At 37.0% G+C, this 21,659-nt stretch overlaps 4 protein-coding genes across 4 annotated transcripts; 3 read left to right on the forward strand and 1 right to left on the reverse strand.

The window, feature by feature from the left end:
- The first annotated feature begins 62 nt into the window (after positions 1-62).
- LOC113697114 (uncharacterized) lies at positions 63-2,946 on the forward strand. The gene is made up of 2 exons (XM_027216582.2): positions 63-2,692; positions 2,835-2,946. The coding sequence occupies exon 1, from the start codon at positions 1,699-1,701 to the stop codon at positions 2,656-2,658; it is 960 nt and encodes a 319-aa protein (XP_027072383.1). The 5' UTR covers positions 63-1,698; the 3' UTR covers positions 2,659-2,692; positions 2,835-2,946.
- A 1,313-nt stretch (positions 2,947-4,259) lies between these two features.
- LOC113697198 (NADH dehydrogenase [ubiquinone] 1 alpha subcomplex subunit 1) lies at positions 4,260-6,652 on the reverse strand. Its single transcript, XM_027216709.2, has 3 exons — positions 6,413-6,652; positions 6,067-6,175; positions 4,260-4,510 (listed from the first exon to the last, which is right to left on the reverse strand). Exons 1-2 carry the CDS (start codon positions 6,521-6,523, stop codon positions 6,080-6,082), a joined length of 207 nt encoding a protein of 68 aa, XP_027072510.1. The 5' UTR covers positions 6,524-6,652; the 3' UTR covers positions 4,260-4,510; positions 6,067-6,079.
- A 5,804-nt stretch (positions 6,653-12,456) lies between these two features.
- On the forward strand, positions 12,457-16,798 carry LOC140009242 (KH domain-containing protein At2g38610). The gene is made up of 7 exons (XM_072054137.1): positions 12,457-12,654; positions 12,878-12,969; positions 13,917-14,068; positions 15,715-15,831; positions 15,920-16,036; positions 16,255-16,398; positions 16,486-16,798. Exons 1-7 carry the CDS (start codon positions 12,575-12,577, stop codon positions 16,630-16,632), a joined length of 849 nt encoding a protein of 282 aa, XP_071910238.1. The 5' UTR covers positions 12,457-12,574; the 3' UTR covers positions 16,633-16,798.
- Positions 16,799-19,533: 2,735 nt separating this feature from the next.
- LOC113696148 (protein RETICULATA-RELATED 3, chloroplastic-like) lies at positions 19,534-21,275 on the forward strand. The gene has a single exon (XM_072054151.1). The coding sequence runs from the start codon at positions 19,783-19,785 to the stop codon at positions 20,971-20,973; it is 1,191 nt and encodes a 396-aa protein (XP_071910252.1). The 5' UTR covers positions 19,534-19,782; the 3' UTR covers positions 20,974-21,275.
- Positions 21,276-21,659: the final 384 nt, after the last annotated feature.

The raw sequence follows: 21,659 nt of genomic DNA on the forward strand, positions 1-21,659 counted from the left end.
ACTTGTGACCCCATCCCCCTAAAGACGTGTTAATAAGGATCGAACCGCGACCACTCGATGCCAGAACCTAAAGAGGCTTCCCCAACACCAGGCAGCCAACCCTGGGGCTTCTCGGTTATAAACTTCCAAGTTACCGAAAATTCGTGTACTCTTCAGCCCCTGCAGGCTACACTGCCTCCCCCGCCCGCTCCGCTCCTCTCCTTCGGCTACGCTACATGGGTTTTTTCAGCTAATAATCTCTGCTCTTCCCCTCTCAAATTTAGTGGCTTTTTTTAAAAAATAAAATAATTCTTCCCCCAAGTGCTGCAGTCTGCTAGATTCTTTTTTTTCTTTTCGTTTGTTCCCCCAAAAAAAAAAAACCCCCCCCCCGGGGCAGAGAGGGGGGAGGGGGGGTATTTCTTTTCTTTCTCCTTTTTTTTATTAAAAATTAATAATGTTACTAGTAGAAGAGAGAGGGGCTGGGTTGGTGGGTATTAGTGGGGGAAAAGGGTCTTTTTATCTGTTGCCCTGCCTTTTTCTTCCTCCTCCAGTCATAGAAAAGAAAAAAAGAAGTTGCTGCCTTTGGTTTCAGATTCTTATTATTCGATAGATTTAGAGATTTAAAGGGGGAATCTACGGACCAAACAGTGCTCTCTGCCTTTCCAAATGCTAACAGCCTAATACTGCTACTACTTTCTTAGCAAATCACTCTTCCTTTTCCGTTCCCTACTTTCTTAGCAAATCTCAGTCAGTCATCTTTTTAATCCCATTGAAAATTTTCAATTCTCAACTGATTTTATCCCAATTAAAGATAACATGGGAAGAAGAAGAAGAAACCCAAAGAATGAGTGCTGAGGAGCAGGCTGATTTTTATTTTTATTTTTATTTTTTTCGGTCAAAAGGAGCAGGCTGATTCGAGGGGGCGATTTGAAACAAAGATGCTCCTATGATATGTCGTTACTTCACTCTATTGCTTGAGGAGGAGCTGCTGCTCACTGCCATCGCCTGTGTGTTTTTATCATCTGCACGAGCATTCCCCAAGAATTGAGAGTTTCTTTCTTTCTTTCCTTTTTTTTTTCTTCTTTTTTGCTCTGGTGGTAAGAAAAAGAAAGAAATAAAGAAAGAAAGTGCTGCTGGGCTGCTGCTGCTGCTGCATCTGTCCATCTCCTCAAAGAGTTAAAACTCGCAGCGTATCAAGCTGCTTTGCAATCTCGCAACGGTTCCCCCCTTCCTCTCTCACTCTTTAGCTTTATTCCCCACTCCGCCCTTAATCGTCTTCTATCTACAGTTACCGTTGTACTTTAGCTATCATTTTGCTTTGCGGTATAAAAAAAAAGCAAAAGAGATGCACATTACACATTAACTCGTGGAGTGTTAGCGTACTGGTACGGTAAGACCGTAGTAGTAACATTCTTCCATTCTGGGGCAGATTTACAACTTGTAGTTTTTTCAAGATTGATTGATTCTACGTGGCCTGACCTCCCTTTTTTGGTTCAATCCAAAATCGGGGGGTGGGGTTCGACCTTGGCTACTTGTATCCATTCTGGATCTCAGATCCATTTCCTCCAATATATATTACTACTCCCAACTCCCCAAGCAGTAATAATAGTTATGTGTAATTATTAGAGTGTTGTTCAAAAATTTCCCTTGTTCTGATTGTACGTTTTGAGAAAGATTTCATAAAATTCAAAGAAGAAGCAACCCAGCAGCATCCATGGGATGGGGTTTCTTACAAGTCTCTCGATGCTTATCCTCCTTACTTGGCTCTTCTGGTTGCCTTCTCCTGCTGCTTCACTTAGCGCTGCACGGGCCCTGGATGCACTTCTCCAGGACTCTGCTTACCGCTCATTTGTTCGCCCCAGGACTGGTGTCGTCTACGATGGACGGGTCCCCTACAATTTGACTGGGATTAAGGTCTCGGGGTTAAGGCTCCGGAGTGGCAGCTTGAGGACTAGGGGCGTCCCGATGTATAAAGAATTTCAGCTTCCCGTGGGTGTTGTTGAGGAGCCTTACGTGGAACGCCTTGTTTTTGTGTATCACAACTTGGGCAATTGGTCCTCCCTCTATTACCCTTTACCTTCTGGTTATGTTTTCTTAGCCCCAGTCCTGGGTCTCCTTGCTTACGATGCTTCCAACCTCTCGGCTACTAACTTACCCGAGCTGGATATCAAGGCTACCGAACAACCCATCTCTATCAGATTTTCAGAGGTCATGACCAGAACAGCAGTACCGGATGGGTCGGTTCCCAAGTGCGTCTCCTTTGATTTGCAGGGCCTTCTCAATTTCAGCGCTATGTTATCTGAGAACACCTGTGCAACATTTCGAGAGGGGCATTTCTCGATTGTGGTCGAGTCGATTGGCCCGTCACCTGCACCCGCGCCGCCTCCAGCTCCTCCTCCTCCTCCTGGTGGCAAAGGAGGAGGAAAGAAGAACCACCACCATAAAAAGGCGGTCTGGATAATTGTGGGTTCCGTGCTGGGGGGATTAGCACTCTTGGTTCTCTTAGGGCTGCTCGTCGTCTGGATGCTCAAGTTCAAGACGAGGAAGAAAATGCAACAGATGGAAAAGGCTGCAGAGGTTGGGGAGGCGCTGCATATGACTCGAGTTGGGAGCACTAAAGCACCTTCTGCTACTGTCACGCGGACGCAACCAACCCTTGAGACTGAATACGTGCCTTGAGCAGTCACCACTGCTCACCCATCTCATTCATTCGGTATTTTTTTTCCCTTGCTTCTTGTTGGTTGCTTAGTATTATAGGCGGATTATTTGTGTACATAATAATCTGTTACCTCCCTGGATTGGGGGAAAAAAAGAAAAACAAGAATTCATTTTTACGCTTGTATTATCTGTGTAAGGCGGCGTGGTGGTCTGCATTTAGGCTGCTGGCTAGAGTGATTTCATTTTTGACCATGGATATTGCTGTTGTCCCATCTACAAGAAATAAAGAAAACAAAAATTCCAATTTGATGTTTTTGCGATGGCATTCTTCATCTGATGTTTACACAAGAAGGCGAGTGAAGGAGGAGCGTTTAGCTTTGGTCTAAAGCTGTTGGCAACTTAATTGGAGTAGTTGATGATGACCAGGATCAAGTAGTAAACTGTCTCCACGAGGCTTCTGGTAAAACCCGGGCGGGAGGTTTTAGGCTGCCTGGTTGATACGGTAGTTAATATAGAGAGACAAGGTACGACTAAATGCTCTGTTCACCGTGAGACTTGGGTAAGCACCTTTACTTCCTTTAAAGTCGTTCGATGAAGAAGGTCCAGATTTGATTCGTTGTTGTTTCTTTATCTTCAGTGTTTAGTCAGCTGGCTTTGGAGCCAACTCCCCTCAGATGAGTTGATTACCAAATGAAGCGTAATGTACAAGTTTTACTCCAGTTCAAAGTTCAAACCTCTAAAGGCGCGTAGTAATGCACCTATTTGGTTTAGAGAGACGCAAATATATAGAGTCTTGCAACCGACTCAAAATAAAATCCCAGTGACTTTTAGCTAAGAAGAATGGTTGCAACCGATGAGCTAACTTTGGTTTATTGAGCTGAACAAACCGCACCAGACCACATCACAAATCCCCACCTCCCCCCCCCCCCCCCCACCGGCACCCCACCAATATTTAAAAAAATAATAATAACCAATTTCAAAGTGTCCCTTATATTGTCAAGTGGATTTCGTCCCCAGGTGCCTCCACTTGCCCTGCCCTCGTGAAATCCTGCATTTGTTCCCCTTCCGTCCATCATACAATTGCGGAGTCGAATCAAAGAAAAAGAATCAGTTCTTCCACCTGGTATTCTTCAACTGGACACAGAAACTGGAGAGAAAGCGTCCCACTCTCTCTCAAAGTGGAAAAATTGGAGACAAGACCATTTCTGAATGAGTAAATCTTATATACACTGACGATGTATACACTATCACGATTACATATATGACACATATGCAAAATTTGAGTTTCAAATTCAAATTCGATTATGTGTCATACATCTAATGATAAAAATGCACACTATCAGTATATAGAAGAAATCTTTTCTGAATTTGCTCACAAGTCAGAATACCAACTTTCCTCAGAAAGTTAGACTAGAGGAAAACTCACCAACAATCCTAAGTCGTTTCATTTCTTCCCTGTACTCTAAAAGAAGAGAAGTTTCATCTTCTTTTCCTTAACGCTCCTCAACAACCAACTGGGACAAAAATACGAGGGCGGTTAATAGCATGCCATTCTTCCCTAAATTCTTGAACAGCAGCTGCCACTTGATGGCCCATTTGGCTAAAAATATCGCAACAAAGTCTATGGAAATTCGACCTAGGGTAAAACTAAAACATAGGTTAAGTACTACATTATTCAAACATCTATAGTCATTTTATCATCCATCAAATTCACATAATCAACATCAGCTTGATGAATGCTTTTTTTTTCTAAGTTCAAAAGCTTAAAGAAAGCTGCAGAAGGAGACAACAATTCAACTTGTTTGCATACAACTTCAATATCTGGGAACCTTGAAGAGCAACTTATTTCCAAAAACTCCACCAATAGTGCTTCCTGTTAGATGACAAGAAAATGATGTAAATTAAATTTTCCAACTGCTGTCACCAATAATATCAGAAAAGGAGATTCAAATCTTTCGAGCAACCTTGTACTACCTTCTCACATAAGTGATTGTCAAACTAACAAATAGGCTTACAAGGACCCATCAAGAGTAAAACCACAGAGCCGAACTGGCCACCCATGTCTGAGGTTAATAGGTAGACAACATTTGGCTAAGCAGAAAAATAAAAAATAACCTAAAATGCATTACAATCTTCAGGCTGAAAAAATAATCACGACAACCAAACTTGTATAAAAAGAAGGGCTCTAATGAGCAAAATTCTGCATCCCCACAGATAATTTAAAGATCAACCTAAAACAGATAAAAACAGTTGTTATAACTTCAGAACTACGCACAAAAAAAAAAAAGTTACGCTTAAAATTTGACGAGGCCCACAAATAACTTCTTATTGGCCGCTTATGATGGTATGCAGAAATGGACACCAGCGAGCTAGGATCCTCAATGATCCAACACTAATCAGAAACAATAAAAAGCACTCCTATTTATCCTAGAGTCCCGTGAATAAGTAATTGAGGAACCAGTAAAAGTACCCAAGAGACCAAGTCACTATTGCCGTGAACGGCACATACTGAACCAAAATCATACACTATTTATATAACTTCTCAAGGTGCCTTGATTTTGTGTTTGTGTGCATATGAAAGAGAGAGGGAGCCAGGAAGTATTAGCATTCAAGACCATGCATGGAGAAAGCTCCATTTTTCAGAATGCCAACAAACCTTAGAACCCACGACATGTATTGACTAAGAAGCTATAGCTGCACATTATCAAAAAAGTAGAAGACACAGGAATGTACATGATGTACTCCAGAAGCCCATCCCCAGTTTCCCTCACAGTCTCTATTTAGGAGGAGATATAACAACAGATTGCGAGTTTATCGTTCTTCTTACTCTTTTTTTTTTCAGTCCCCTTTTTAAATTTCTTATTCATGCTTTTTGTTCATTGTTTTTTGGTATACTGAGGCAATGGGAACCACGTGAAAACCCAGTATCAAATTTGATATGATGCTGAAGTATTTCTTCCGATCTTAGCCCACTCACTGGCAGAATACATTTAAGCATGCCACATATGCAGGGATGAGGAGATCAAGCACAACTTATATGGCCTTGAGACTCCTTTTGAAGTATCACAACCTAGAAATGGTCCAATTAGTCAACGATTTTTTCCACCAGTAAAAGAGGTGCCAACACTAATCAAAAGGTAAACGTGAGTTTCAGCAATGACAAATACGTTAGTTGCTCTAAAAATCATTAGGAGTGGCAACGTAGCAACTCCATGGATGAGTTCAATGGACATAGCGGGTTACAAATATTCCAGTGAGTAAATTGTGAGTCGCTAGGTTAAATCTTTGCATAAGGTTGGTTGACTTAAAATACTAGCAAGATCATCACTCGTTTAAGTAATGAGAGGTTGATTTAAAGTAAGTAACAGAAGATATAAATAGATATACAAGTAGCAGGAAGAGGAAGGTGGGATTAGGAAAGGGCCTTGCCTGGGTTGGGCTGTTAATTAGGAGTAGAAGGAGAGGATAGGATCTCCATAAGCTTCTTGTCCCGTCTTTCCATGGCCACGTCCCAGACGTCGTTGCCGATGTGCTTCGGCTGTCAATTCAGCAGTATTTACCGCCAAACAAACATCAAAATTACCTTTTTTTATTTTAGTACTAATAATTTACTAGTACTACACCAAATAATATTAAAGGAAGAATAACTGAAAAAACAAAATGATTAATTAAGATGATTGAAATATGTGTGCTTAGGGCGAGAGAGAGAAAGGATCTGATAGAAATATCGGGGCAAAGAAGGAAAGGGTAAGAATTGAATCAGAGAAGAGATTACCCGGCCATGGGCGGCTTTGTGGATAAAGTACTGAGCATTCCCCATCACGCAAAGCATGCCGGCTATGATTCCCAACGGTAGAAATGCTTCCAACACCCGCCACCCCACCATTTCCTTCACCACCACCACCACCACCAAGATGCTTGATTTGCTTAGGCTGCTGCTTTAGTCGCTGCGTTTGCTCCCCTACGGCCGGTTGCGCTTTTGCTTTATTTTTGGGAGTTCGAGACGTGCGAGTCCTTGCCACTCGAACGCTGCGCTTTTATATCTGTGGTGGGCCATTCTGTGTGGTAATGGGCTTTAGTCCATAGACCCCAGCTTTTTGGGCAGTCTGTTTTTAGATTCAGATCGAAAATCGACTCACCTAAGCTCAGGGATTAGGGGTCAGTAAATTCAATCAAATGTCAAATCATCATAAATATATATTAATAATAGACAATTAAAATTATACATAAAAGTATTTCTTAGATTAGCAGTTTACAACTTTACATTTTATTTGTTGAGTTTAGATTTAGTCCAAAAAGAACTCTACTTAAATAGTTTTAAAATCCATGAGTAAAAAATGTAATTTGAAAAATGCGATGGGTTAATTTTACATGTTAATAAAATTATAAAAGGCTAAAACACAATTATTAAAAAGTTTTAGGGCACTCAAAACAAATAAATGTTAAACCTAACTCTTACTTCTTTTTTTTTTTTTTTGTGCCGTCGCTTACTATAATATGATCCATCTTTCAATCTTTTGTTCTCCCAACAAAGCCTTGTTCTTCGTTTTTGACCAAAAAAAAAAACGAAGCCTTGTTCTTCGAGTCCCAACAAAGCCATTTGGTTTTTATAAGTTAATTTTGATTCATGGCTTCTGAGAAGGAAACTCACGTGGAGGAGCAGGCGACCAGTCGAGGACTAAGGAGGAGGAAGATCCAGATAATAAAGCAATACCAACCGTGACTTGCTTTCTTTTCTTTTCTTTTTTTTTTTTCTCTGTGTTCTTCTTCTCCTTTAGACTATACCACAAGTCTCTTTTTTCTTTTATCACATAGCAAGCCAACATGAAAACTCTTTCTTCTCTTCCAATTTTTGCTCTTTTCTTTTTTCCTTTTTCTTTGATTGCAAATTTGCAACAAATTTTAGTTGCATGAAAAATGGGTTTAAAGAATTTAGATAATGGAAAATTTTTCCTAATATGAGTTTGTAATACCATTTTTAGACTGGTTCTTAGCCTCTAGCCAATTATCAAAAGAAGATAATGGGAAAAAATCACCAAAATATGAAAATGGAAAATCTAGGTTTTATCAGGTTTCACTGGTTCTCGGTCAAACCCAATTTTTTGACTGAAATTGGGTTTGCTAAGTTTTTGAAACGCGCTGTTTTTAAAGTTGACTCAACCCAAATGCCCGGCCATTTTTCGGTTTGACGAATCGGACCAGCCGATCCGATTCGAATTTTAAAACATACGTCTCTCCAACACACTCCATTTTTCTTTACTCGTTTTATTCTATCACATGTATGGGTTATTATTATTTTACCACCCTTAAATTACATCACTACTATCAATTTATTTCCTAACATTATCTTTTAATCACTTTACCCTCATAGGTAATTCAACTCAATATGTTAACAAAATTTTAACAAAAATACCCCTTTATTTTATATCATTACTATATTGTTATTATCACTTTATCCCTTTAAATTATAGTAATATAATCGTTTTATTTTCTAACATTATTTTATAAGCGTTTTACTCCATTGTTAACCTAATCAGTATGTTCAAAATTTTTTATATGTATTTACCCTTTTTATGTATAATTAAAAAAAATTGGAATGGCTCTTCTTCTATTTTCTCACTCTAAAAGTTTCAAAAACATAAAAATATAAAGGTTTTCTCAAATTCTTCTTTTTGCACTTATTAATACTAGAAAATAAAGTAAGATAGGAGAAAAAAGGGACGGAAAATTAGATTTTGCAAAAAAAATATATATATATAATATTATCGTATTACTTTAATGTTGTCATAATTAAAATTGGAATTTGTGGTAAATATAAAAGAAAAGTAAATTTAAAATAATAAAAATATTGAATTCTTTCTTATTTATATTTTTTTAGCCTCTCTGTCTCCCCCCCCCCCCCAAATTCTCCCTTCATACCTTTCTATTTTTGCCAATATTAATAAGATTACCAAGAAAAAAAATATTATGTTTTGACTTTTTTTCTTGACACTAGAAAAGAGAAGAGCCATTGTACATTTTTTATTATTTTTATTATACAAATAGAAGGGTACCTTCTTGTAAAATTTTTAAATTTGATAAATTGATTTAATGGCAGGATAAATTGCCTAAAAATAGTTGTAGGGGTAGATTGATAATAAAAAAATAGTTTATGGGGTCAAGTAATAATAATTTTAAGGGCTAAAACATAACGTTAAAGGATAAATTAATAGTAGCACCAAATGTTAAAAAAATAATGTAATAAATTATAATAATCCTACGTATATGGATACATCTTAGCAATACCTTTATCTAGCCTCTAATTGATTGGATGACTAGTAATACATACTAGTGATTGATGCACACTCGATGTATGTGTGCAAGTAAGAAAACAATCTTATGTTGAACTAATGCAAAAAAAAAAAAAATCATAAAAATCAAACAAATAATTAAATCAAGCAATTATCTATATAAGTGTTTGTGTGGTTGAGTTGAAGTGGGTTAGCAGTAAGAGGTTATTTGAATGGTAAAAAATGAATTCTAAACTTATTGCCAGATTTTTGTAGTATCATGTACATGGGAAAAAACAATAAATGATGCAAAACTTGGTTGTGTTTGGATTGCATTTTCCATGATTTTTCATGGAAAAATTACTGTAGCGATTTGATGTATGTGAGGGAAAAAGGTAATAGGGAAATGTGATCACGGAAAACAACGTAATTTTCCGACGAAAAATCGCAATCCAAACAAGGCCAAATTAGAAAAATGGCAACAAATATCAAGGCCGTCGAGGAATGTGTAGAATCCACCAAGGAAGTTGATTGGGGATTCATTAATCTGTTTGCATGGAATGTTTTTTAAATATTATTTGGATAATTATAATATTTTTATGATGTAATATATGAGAAATAAAAAATGATTAATAATATAAAAAATAAATTAAAAATATGTTTATGATGCAAAAGAAATGTTATTTGAAAAAATGGAGTGTCTAAACAAACAATTTTGGAAAGGGGGAGGCATGTTGTGGGGTAGGGTGGGGCAGCGGACGCGGCTAGGTAGGGGATGGCTGAAACGACGAAGTATTGGAAAGCGGTAGTGTCGGCCACTCTGTCAGTCCAGCTAAGACACGGTTGGAAGCATCAATTAGCATTGGACGCATGCTCCTGGAGGGACCCCACATGTAGTGGCCATAGTGTGGGCACTGGAGATTGGCATGGACAAACACGTGTCCATAAATGTCTCGGACAGCCGTCCGTCCATCGTCTCCGGCCTCCACTGGCGACAAATGGTGATTTACTCTGGGTCACCCACAAAAAGAAACCAGCGGAAAATGCACGCTCGTGAGTGTGTAAATTAAAAGAAAATTTTATATAAAAAAATAATGGGCAGTTATTAAAGGTTTTATTAGATTTTCTAATGTGAGTTTTTTTAATTTTGTTTTGTACAAACAAAGAAAGAAAAGTTATTGGCGGTTTCTATTATTTAACTTTTTGTGGGAATTTAAACAAGAAAATACAAAAAATGACAAAACAAAAATTTTACATCATGCCCCTCATCCCCCTTTATATATACTACTGCTAAATGCACATTCAATATGTGTCCAATGAAAAATATATAATATTTATAGTCATATATTTTAAATAAATTTTCATTATTGAAGCAAAACTTTAATCTTTTAATTTTTTTTTTTATAAAATAATTCTGTGTTGATAACCATAATGCTCAGAAGTAGTTATGTTGAAAATACATGCTTAAATGGTTAAAAGTAAAAAATGTTCATGGGTAGTTATCTTGACAACAAATGTGTAGGTAGTTAGAGTAAAAATGGTTTTCATAGGGGCAAAAAATAAAAGTTCATAAAATAACAAATGTTTGCCTCAAATCCCTTCCTCTCATTTTATGTGCAATATAGATAAATATAAGATAAGATACCACACACTAGTTCTTTTTTCCTTTTTTTTAAATAAAAGAAAGAAAATAGAAAAATAAATGCACACTATTAAGTTCACAAATTCAATACTTCTGTAGAAAACTCTACAATAATAGATTTAATCGATCGGTATGAGGTCTATGCCCTGTCCACATTCACCTCTATCTTCTTTTTTTTTTTTTTTTTTTCTGAATAAAAAGGGATCTTCTCTTCTGGTCTTTCCAAGTAAATTTGAATTCTCTCTCGCCTTAAAAGATCCCAATCAATCCTCTCCTAGCATCAATTTACTATTTTCCATTGCACCAAAAAAAAAAAAACTAGAATTAGCGATGCACACCTTTACTTATTTCTCGATTAAGGATATTGTTGAATTTCAAAAATATGACTTTAAATTTTTTTTTTCTATAATATACTAAAAGAACCCTTATCAATTCATATCAAAATACCATGAAAATTTTAGCTCAAAAAGGATAGTCATATTATTTTAACAACAATTACTATGCCATTAAAATTTGATATATAGAAATATATATGCCTATTTTTTTTTCAAAGTTATCAATCATGCTCAAATACTAAAAATGTGACTTTCTATAAAAGTATAAAAATTAAAAACGATTTCTCTTTTATGAGTGCTAGTTAATGCATCCAAATCACATCTAATCTATCTACCAGGTAAGTGGAAACAAAAAAAAAAAAAAGAAATCATTATCCTACATTTTAACTCTATTTTTCCACAATATTTAACGCATGAAATCAAGTCAACGGGTACCCATCGAACACTCATTAAACAGGCCCAAATCACAAAATTTACTTCGTTTGTATAACTAATTATTGGGAATTTTTTGGGTACTATTGTCTAAACATATTCTTCAATAATTGTTTAATTTTATTATTTTACATATACCACAACATAACATAAAATAGTAATAAAGAAACGTTGAAATAATAATATTGAAAAAGTCTGAAAATCGAGGGCCAAAATTGAAAACCGAAATCACGGGATGAGAGTATACGGAGGTGTCAAGAGGAATGCCATCTTTCTCACAAACTTGTCTTGTTGACGAACAAATTGGCTTACGAGACCGCGAGGAGTTATGGCTGCTACCAATGTTTGTAAATTAACTAATACTAGCTACTAGTGATAATGGCACACCTCATGTGTGTGCAATTTAGGAATAACCAACTTTTATATGAAAGAATTTAGTATAATATTTGTGGGTGGTTACAAGTGAAAATTAGTTGCAATTAGTATAATATTTATATGAAAGAATTTAGTATAAAATTTTCATAAAAAATTAAACTTTGATCTATTAAAAGTTTTTTTGAATAAAATTTTAATTAATTCAGTGGTTACAATAATATTTGTGGGTGGTTACAGGTGAAAATTAGTTGCAGTTACATTGATGGATGGATCATATGAGTAATATGCAATCAAAGGATAAATATATATATAATTTTATTGTGAGAGTAAAGTTAAAAGTAAAACAAAAATGACAAAAAAGGTTTATACCAAATCCAATACTTTCCGATTATATATATGGTATAGATATAATTTAAAACATTCGACCCACCAATTTATTCCAATACGCAGGCCAAATGTTAAGCAGAAATAATTTTTGCTTGAAAGCATCTTTAACTTACATTTTATCTATTTATTTTGATTATAAATAAATATGTAGGAGGAAGTAGCGGCAGTAGTAGAAGAGACTTGACTCCGATTCCGATTCCGATTCCGATTGCTCTGCAAAACAAATGAGCAGAGAGACGCATTTTATTATTAATTATATCAGGCACTACGATTTTAACTCGAGTCCTCTACTTCTACTACTACTAGACTACTACTACTGCTGCTGGTGAGTAGTTACTTTTTCCAGGAGTGGTTATTTTCCTCTACTTATTATTATTATTATATTTTTTTAACCCATTTCTCGGGCGACTGGCGAGCGACTGTAACTAAAACCCTGGAAGCAAACCATTTTCATTCCTCAAAACTTCCAGCAGCGGCAGCAGCAGCAGCATCAAGCTATGTCGGGTCTGTACAATCCCAACTTCTCACCTGCCAGAGCTGTATCTCCGCAGATTAGAACTAACTCTGATGTTGACAGGTCTGCCCCTTCTACTCTTCTCTTCCAGTATCTTCTTTTTTTTTTATTTTCGATTTAATGGTTGTTCCGGAACTTTTTTCTTTCCATTTCAGAATTATATATTTCGACGAGGTTGCTTCTTTCCTTTATGAATATACATATGTTTGTGTGTGTAGTTTTTTGTTTTTTGATTTTGATGTGGAGTTTTATTTGTCTGTGTATCGTCTTGGTGGACGCATCTCAGTAATCAGTACTTGTCAGAGCTGTTGGCGGAGCATCAAAAGCTTGGACCTTTCATGCAAGTTCTTCCCATATGTAGCAGACTCTTGAATCAAGGTCCAGTTTTTTCTTTTTCCATTTTTTGCCCCCCCCCCTCCCCCCTTTTGTATCTGGGGTGTTTTGTTGTATCTTTAGATCTAGGTTCTCTGGTTTCTTTGGCTTCTAACTGCATTTGGGTCTATGGGGGCGATGGCTTGTGATTAGAATCTACATTTTAGATCCACTTGACTTATTTTTCCATGTAAATGACTGTTTGATGTTCGAATTTGGCTTTCTAAGTTGAGATTTCTTTTGCATTCAAGGATTATGCCTCTGCCCGCCATTATACCTGTGTCTCTTCCTATGTTTTTTACTTCTTTGAGATGCATTGTGGAAATAAATAGTCACCTGATGATTTTGGGGTATTGTAGAAAACTGCTAGTTTCCCAAAGCGTTCCTTTTGGGTTGCAAGAGTGGAGTGGAGTGGAGTATTAAATACTTGAACAAGAAACAAAATGCCAATATTTGTATCCTCTTGATTTTCTGAAAACAAATAGTCACCTGATGATTTCTTGTTTCAGTATTCAGAGCAAATGTCTTTTATTGGATTTGATAACTTTAGGCATTGCTTATTATGAAGGCAAATAAAAGCATGGTTTAGACCATTCATTCTTAAAAAATATATGTAGAAGACAACTTTAGGCTCATCTCATTTTCAAAGAAGTTCGTCTTGAGATATAGCCATCTTTGAAGCATGTTCCAAAACCAGTTGCTTGATTGTTGTAGTCATCAACCTACTTCTTTGGAGGTATTGGAACTGATGATCTTTTTGATTCCTGTGTGGCATTTAAAATTTTTCCTCCAATATGCTACATGCTTCAACTGCATATTAAATCTTCTTGGTGTAGTCTAGTATCTCCGTATCATTCTTGTGATGCAACTGGTTAGTTGTTGTTGAGGCTTTTTGGTTTTCTTACTGATTTTGAGCGTTAATATAATATTCCAATAAACTTTTAATCTTTCAGAAATCTTACGGGTTTCGGGGATGATGCCAAACCAAGGTTTTGGTGATCTTGACAGACTGCGACATAGAAGTCCCAGTCCCATGGCTTCTTCGAATCTTATGTCAAATGTAGCTGGAACAGGAATTGCTGGTTGGAATGGACTTCCTCAGGAGGTATATCTGTTGTTTAATCCGGTTCTTTTGAACTCTCTAGCAGTTTCTAGTTTCTTTTCATCTAATACTTTTTCCGACTTTAATCTTTCCAGAGGGTACTGAATGTTAACTTTAGATCTTGTTGTTCCGTTAGCTGCCTCCTTCTTTGCATGCGCTACTAAAATTCCTACATAATCAAAATCGTTCTTAGAGAACAACCACAAACACTACAGTGGAGGAGGATAGAACAGAACTCATTACACTAAACGCCTCATTTAAGTCTGATAACAACAATCATGGCTGACAACCTAGTTTCTGACTTTGAAAGTTAATTATGTTATAGCGCTTTTTTAGATAGACAGTTATTCTAAAGTCAATTTAAAGCAAATGGCTTTTGAAATAAAACTTTTCATCATGCAACATGGCAATGACTTAATTTTTTAAAAAGAAATATAACAGCTGGAAAAGGGGGGAGGAAATTGGTCCCCTCTGAAGGCTATTTTTTTTTGGGTATGCGGAAACTCAGAGATTAAAGTTCATATTTTATGCCAAACTTAAATGAGCATAGAGTGCACTGGAGCATTGCCATTGTTGTGCTTGGTACACTGACTGCACTCTCAAACAAGTTAGCCATCATGAATTCTACAATTGTTTTCCTCTGAGCCTTGAGCAAAACAAAATAAAAATAAAAATAAAAAAAGCACAGACGAGTGTGGTCTGCTCTATCTAACTGAAGATTTAACTTACATATGTAATATAGCATGACCTTTCAAGGTTTCATCCTACTGCTGAAATGAGCAGATATATTGAAGTGGTTGAAAGGGGGAAGCATCCTATTGCTGGATGTCCGTAATTGTCAATCCTCCAACAAATTTAAGACTTATTATGTGTATGGGCCTTCATATTACATTCTAAATGCATGAAAAATCATCGATATTTGATATGTGTATACATTTGTAAACATGGATACGAGGAAATGCGTCATGCTTGCTCTTCATAGGGCTATGATCTGGCCACTAGTGAATCAAGAAGATATATGGTCTTGGAAAAGAGAAACCGCTTCTTGCAATTGCTACTTGCATTATATATCACCCCTGCGATGGGAAAGTAGTCAGTAGAGCTTGTATAAAAAGCCTTTCTTAAAGAATTCAAGGTGGAAAAGCTTTTACTCGTTGGGTACTAAGAATGTTCTGCGAGACTATACAATCATCGGGAATTCACATCTGGTCTGAAGCACTGAGAAAGCCTTGTGTTCTGGTTTTCCTGATAGTGGCTTAGTGGTTAGGTTAATTGTGGATTGTAATACCCTCTTTTATCTGTGACATGGGGTTCTTACTTCTAAGTTGTAATTTTAATGGTTGACCGAACACGATCTAGGGGGTTAGTTCATAGTTTTTTTGCTTATGTACTCGCCTTGTATTGGTAAGAAAAGAAATTGCAAGCAGTAGTTCTGGTACAAATTGCTTTCGGCAGTTGTAGTAGTAGTGAATTCCTCAATCCTTTTGTCATTGCCTAAAGTTGTCCTGTCATGTGACGACTGTTCTTCACATGTATTATTACTCAATATGCGTGGATATAGGTTTTGTGTCTCTATGTGCATGACTCTGTTGCATGTTTAAGGGAAAATAGGGATTGGACTGAGATACAAGCTTTGCTTCCTGTGGCAGAGACTCAGTGGAACCCCTGGAATGACGATGGACTGGCAAGGTGCCCCGGCAAGTCCTAGTTCATTTACTGTGAAGCGAATTTTGCGCCTGGAAATTCCTGTAGACAATTATCCAAATGTAAAATTTATCCTTATTCTGGTATATTTTACTTGCTTGTTAATAACTGGAATAGTTATTGAGCTACCTACTTCTCTATTGTTTGTAGTTCAATTTTGTTGGCCGGCTCTTGGGCCCCAGAGGTAATTCACTGAAACGGGTTGAAGCGACTACAGGGTGTCGTGTATATATCAGAGGAAAAGGGTCAATAAAGGATCCAGATAAGGTAGCCCCATATTTGATGTTGTCTTGTTCAGTATTACTTCTCATGATATTCTGTTAGATCTTTTTCCCTTACATCATCCCCCCCCTCCCCCCAAAAAAAAAAAAAAAGACAAAAGTGTTCATCAGTGAAGAAGCTGAAATGTGATAATCGGCAATTGGTGTACTTCTTTCAAGTGACATGTATTTGGTTTGAACGTTTTTTCGCTCATTATTTTCAAGGAAGAGAAGCTGCGGGGAAGACCAGGTTACGAGCACCTCAACGAGCCGCTTCATATCCTGATTGAGGCTGATTTACCAGCTAACGTCGTTGATATAAGACTGAGACAGGCACAAGAAATAATAGAGGAATTACTCAAGCCCGTGGTATGCTACATACATTTTCTTCAGAATTGCATAAGTTAACTACCTGAGATAATTGATGTTAACTACCTTATATTCTTTTTCGTGCAGGATGAGTCTCAGGACTATATAAAGAGGCAGCAGCTTCGTGAACTGGCCATGCTGAACTCAAATTTTAGAGAAGAGAGTCCAGGACCAAGTGGCAGCGTGTCACCTTTCAATACTAGTGGAATGAAACGTCCCAAAACTGGGCGTTGAAAAGTTGTATCTGCTGCTTCATTGAAGTACTACTTTCTGTTGACCTCTAATCTGCAGAGTTATGCCTGAACATATACAATTCGTGGCAGTCAAGTCTCCTTATGGCTCAATGCGCAGCTACCTAAGTGAAGAATTCATATGAACAGACAAAGGGGGTATTTGCAGACATGCGTTTTTGGCTGGATTTTTTTTTTTTTTAAATAATAGTTTCTATTTATTATTTACTGAAGAAGATAAAACAGAGACAGAAACAGGACGAGAGGGGGTTGGAGTAGGGGTGGAAAAGGGAGAAACAGAAATTGGTTTATACAGTTGGCCTTTTGAGTTAGGTTTTTTTTTTTTTTTTTGTGGTATAAGTTGTTGTAAGCTTCAATTCATTGGATTTATTCTTGTGTTAATATTTTGTAGTGTGAAATATGTGATAATTATTGGTTCAGCACGAACTGTGAAAGTGGGTTGGGGCTTGTAGGTATTTCCTTGACATTCTTCCAATGGTTATATAATTGTATTCTGTTGATACTTAAATATATGCTGAATGATGTTGGGGGAGATTTACATTTGGTGTATTGGGGAGCATCGATCGAGTTTTTTTTTTTTTATTTCTTTCTGTTTTGGGGAAGTAATCTGTAGATGAACCAGGGTTTTGTTGATATTTTGATGCTTTTGCATGAGGGGAGCATGATTGATTTCAGTTTTTGAATGAATTTTAGTTTTAGTTAGTTTGTATTAACAATTGACCAAGGACTATCATATAAGCGGTTGATCATGGATTGGAAGTCAGATGTAATTACAGTGGTGTAGTGTGCTCGCGGTTCTTCAATCAATTCATATTATCATTGAGGATTGGGTAATGTGGCAGTTTGGTTTTGGTCCAAATCAAATCAGATGATTGACTGACTTAAATGATTTGTGTTATAGAGAAAGAAAGAGCGGGGATGGATGGGATGGCTTTGGCAACTAGACGGACCCATCAATAATTGAATTGGCCCGCTTCACTTTTATTGGGCTTTTGAGCAGGATGAGGAGAATAGTTGGGTTGGGTTTGGGGGTGGAACGAGTTACCAGCGGAGGCTACTACTTATGTAATATTGAATTGGCCCGATATCATATGTTGGCCTACTACTACCCCAACAACACTCCTCACCGTAGAGGCTACAACAGAAAGTAGAAGAAGTAGTAGTACTTGGATTTATTTATTATACTACAAAACAAGGAGGAGGTTGGGACCCAACCCAAGGGCAAGGCGAGGAAAAGAAAAAGAAAAAGAAAATGATGTGGTAGCAGTAGCACGTGGAAGTCAAAGAAAGGCGTGAAGCAAGAAACCACCAACAGCATATGATTGTCAATAACATATACTCCTTCGTACTTCCGATGGATACAAAGAAAAGCGGGCCGGCCGGCCGGCCGCCAGCCAACACATATATGTCCTTAGAGTTTTAAGATTCCTTGATTCATTATTACTACTCTGTCTTTCTTTCCTTCCTTCCTTCCTTACACTGACTATATATTTATTAGTACTAAGTAATATTTTTCCTTCTTCCTTTCCATTTCCTTAATTTTAATCTTTTTTTAGTATACTGCTATTAGGGTTAACTCGTCAGTAGTAGTAAGGGGGCGCTTGGTTCAAGTTTAGGAATTGAAATTGTAATTGTAATTGGAATTATACAAAAAAACTTAGTATGGATTTTGGACAAAGATATGATTACAAATGGGGGTGCTTGGTAAATATTGGTAAGGAATGGGTATCAAATTTAATAATCAAATTTTTATCTTTAATTTTTTTTTCTTTTCATATCTTTCTTCTTCCTCGTTCAAATGCTTATCCCACATACCCATCCACCATATATATATATATTCATATATAAATATAAATATTTTGTTTAAAATATATTTATATAAATATATAAATATATTTATTTATATATATTTACATAAATTTATAAATATATTTATTTCAATTTTGTTTTATAATATGTATATTAATATGTATATTTCAATTATTTATATTATATATATAAATTATAGTAATATTAATATGTATATTTCAATTATGTATATTAATATGTATATTATATATATTATATCAATTGAAATAAATATTATATATTTATATATAAATATTTTTGTTTAAAATATATTTATATATATTTATAAATATATTTATATTTATATATCTATATAAATATATAAATATATTTATTTCAATTTTGTTTTATAATATGTATATTAACATATATTAATATGTATATTTCAATTAATATTTATATTTTGTTATATATATAAATTAAATTAATATTAATATGTATATTTCAATTATGTATATTAATATTAATATGTATATTATATATAATATATCAATTGAAATAAATATATATATTTATATATAAATATAAATATTTTGTTTAAAATATATTTATATATATTTATAAATATATTTATATTTATATAAATATATATTTCGATTTTGTTTTATATATGTATATTAATATATATTTAATATACATATTTATAGAAATAAAAAATTGAAATAAAAAATATTATATATATAAATGAATAAATATTAATATATAGAAACAGAGCCAGTATATATTTTAAAAAAAATCCCAAAAATAATTTTTTTTTTAAAGATTTTGGAATCAAATGTGGGATTCATCAAAACCCTCCAATCTAGTTGGGGATTGAGAGTGGCTGATTTTTCATGATTCATTCCAAGATTTCAAAATTCATACCCATTAGCCAAGCAACAATTTTGGGACTCAATCCAATTCTTGATTCCTATACCCTCCAACCAAGCACCGTGTTTCTTTTTTTTTTGCCCCCTCACTAGTCACTAGTCACTGGTCACTGGTCACTGGTACAGATACATTCTCCTTTATTATTATTAATTATTATTTGCATAAAATTAGTCACAAGTAAGTGAAAGAACTAAAAACTGCACATACCTACCTACCTTCCGTTCCGGCTACTAGTATCAACTCTCCTCTCCAGGCTCTCCTCAACAGCAGCATCGACTTTTTTCTTTTTTGAATTTTTTTTTTTGGATTGGTACGGCGAACGGGCAGAGAGAGGGTGGGACGCCTGGACGGGGTTTTGGGGAAGTCTTGTCTTGAAAGCCTCCCCCCCCCCACCCAAACCCCCTGCTTGCCGGAAATGGCCACCATGGCTCAGCTCCGCTACTCTCCGCTTCCCGCCCATTTTCATAACAATCGCCTTAATCATCTCCTCTTTCCAGCCCCCAAATTTCCCCTCCCTCCTACTTGTCCTAATTCCTCCTCTGCTATCTCCTCCCCTTCTCAATCTGCTTTGCAATTATACGCCTCCTCCTCTAGGGAGCCCAGGTTTCCACCCGCCTTTGCCGCCGGCGGTGATAGCGGCAGCATCGGTGGCAACCGGGGTTTGGGCGGCGGCGGCGGCCCCCCTGATGAGTCCGATTCTTCATCATCACCTTCCAACTCCTCCTCTGATGATGATGCCGGATTCGGACCCATCGGGGCTTTTCTCAGCGGCTGGAGATCGCGGGTGGCGGCAGATCCGCAGTTCCCTTTCAAGGTACTCATGGAGGAGTTGGTGGGGGTGACAGCCTGCGTGCTTGGGGACATGGCATCTCGTCCTAATTTCGGCCTGAATGAGCTGGATTTCGTTTTCTCCACCCTCGTCGTCGGCTCCATTCTCAATTTCGTGCTCATGTATCTCTTGGCACCCACCGCAGGGGTTGGGGGCGCTCCTTCTTCTGGCCGTCTCCCCTCTATTTTCGCCTCCTGTCCTCCCAGTCACATGTTCGAGCCGGGAGCTTACGGCGTGTTGAGTCGGATGGGAACTTTTGTGTACAAAGGCACCCTCTTTGCAGCTGTGGGTTTCGCCGCCGGACTCGTGGGAACTGTCATCTCCAATGCCCTGATTAAGATGAGGAAGAAGATGGATCCCAATTTTCAGACTCCCAACAAGCCTCCTCCGACGCTTTTGAACGCTCTCACCTGGGCCGTTCACATGGGCGTCAGCAGTAACTTTAGATACCAAACCCTCAACGGCATCGAGTTTCTGCTTGCCACGAGCCTTCCCTCTTTTCTCTTCAAAAGTTCCATCGTCGTTTTGAGGTGCTTAAACAATGTTCTTGGAGGAATGTCTTTTGTCGTACTGGCCAGGTTAACAGGATCACAGGCTGCTGCTGCTCCTCCTCCTTCGTCTTCCACTGCTGCTGAGCTGGAACAGGAACAACAACAACTAGTCAAGGAGGAGGAGGTGGGTGCCCGGAAAGGTGGTGCTGCAGCTGGAGATGCTCTGCCTGCTGACAAAGTCAAGTTGATCAATGACGGAACAGGAACAGAAGCAAAACAATACTAGTACTAGCACTAGCACTAATAATAATGTGTCTGCTTCCTTCTAAGTAATTTTTTTAGCTGCCCAGCCAATTCCCTTTTTTCGCAGTTGAGGATTTTTCCTATCATCATTAGTAGTTCGTGTCTATCCATAAAAATGACAAGTTTGTTTTGTTTATGAATTCAAAGATGGTTGTCAATTCCTCGTCTTTTTTTTCCCCCTCCCGCTACTTTGGATCCTCGACTGCCTTACTTGCATTGTACTATTTGTTTTTAATCGATCATGTACCCCTGAGGCTGCAAATTACGGTCTCAGCACTGAGTTCAGCCTTTTCTTCGTAGTCTTTGATACTACTACTATTCTTATGCCAAGATTTCTCTTGCAACCAGCATTATGAGGCCCAAAAATCAGCCAAACATAGCAATTGATACGGCCGCATCAACACAGGTTCAAATTGCGATTGATATTCGTTTCTTGCAAATTAGTTACTGCTTGGTTCCATCCATGTCAAAGATGTCTTCTGCATCCCTGCGTGGTCTTTTTAGCTTTGACATGATTGATCATCTCCTGCAAGTGCAACTTTTCTACTTCATACAATTTACAAACCATTTGGTTCTTTTCTACTACATACCTAGGAACCTGAATTACAAATCGTTTGCTTCGGTTTTGATGATTTACCAGGTTAGACGTCTAGCAGGACCAAGGAAAGA

Source organism: Coffea arabica, chromosome 6e (assembly GCF_036785885.1).
Source record: "Coffea arabica cultivar ET-39 chromosome 6e, Coffea Arabica ET-39 HiFi, whole genome shotgun sequence".
Taxonomy (NCBI): Eukaryota; Viridiplantae; Streptophyta; class Magnoliopsida; order Gentianales; family Rubiaceae; genus Coffea; species Coffea arabica.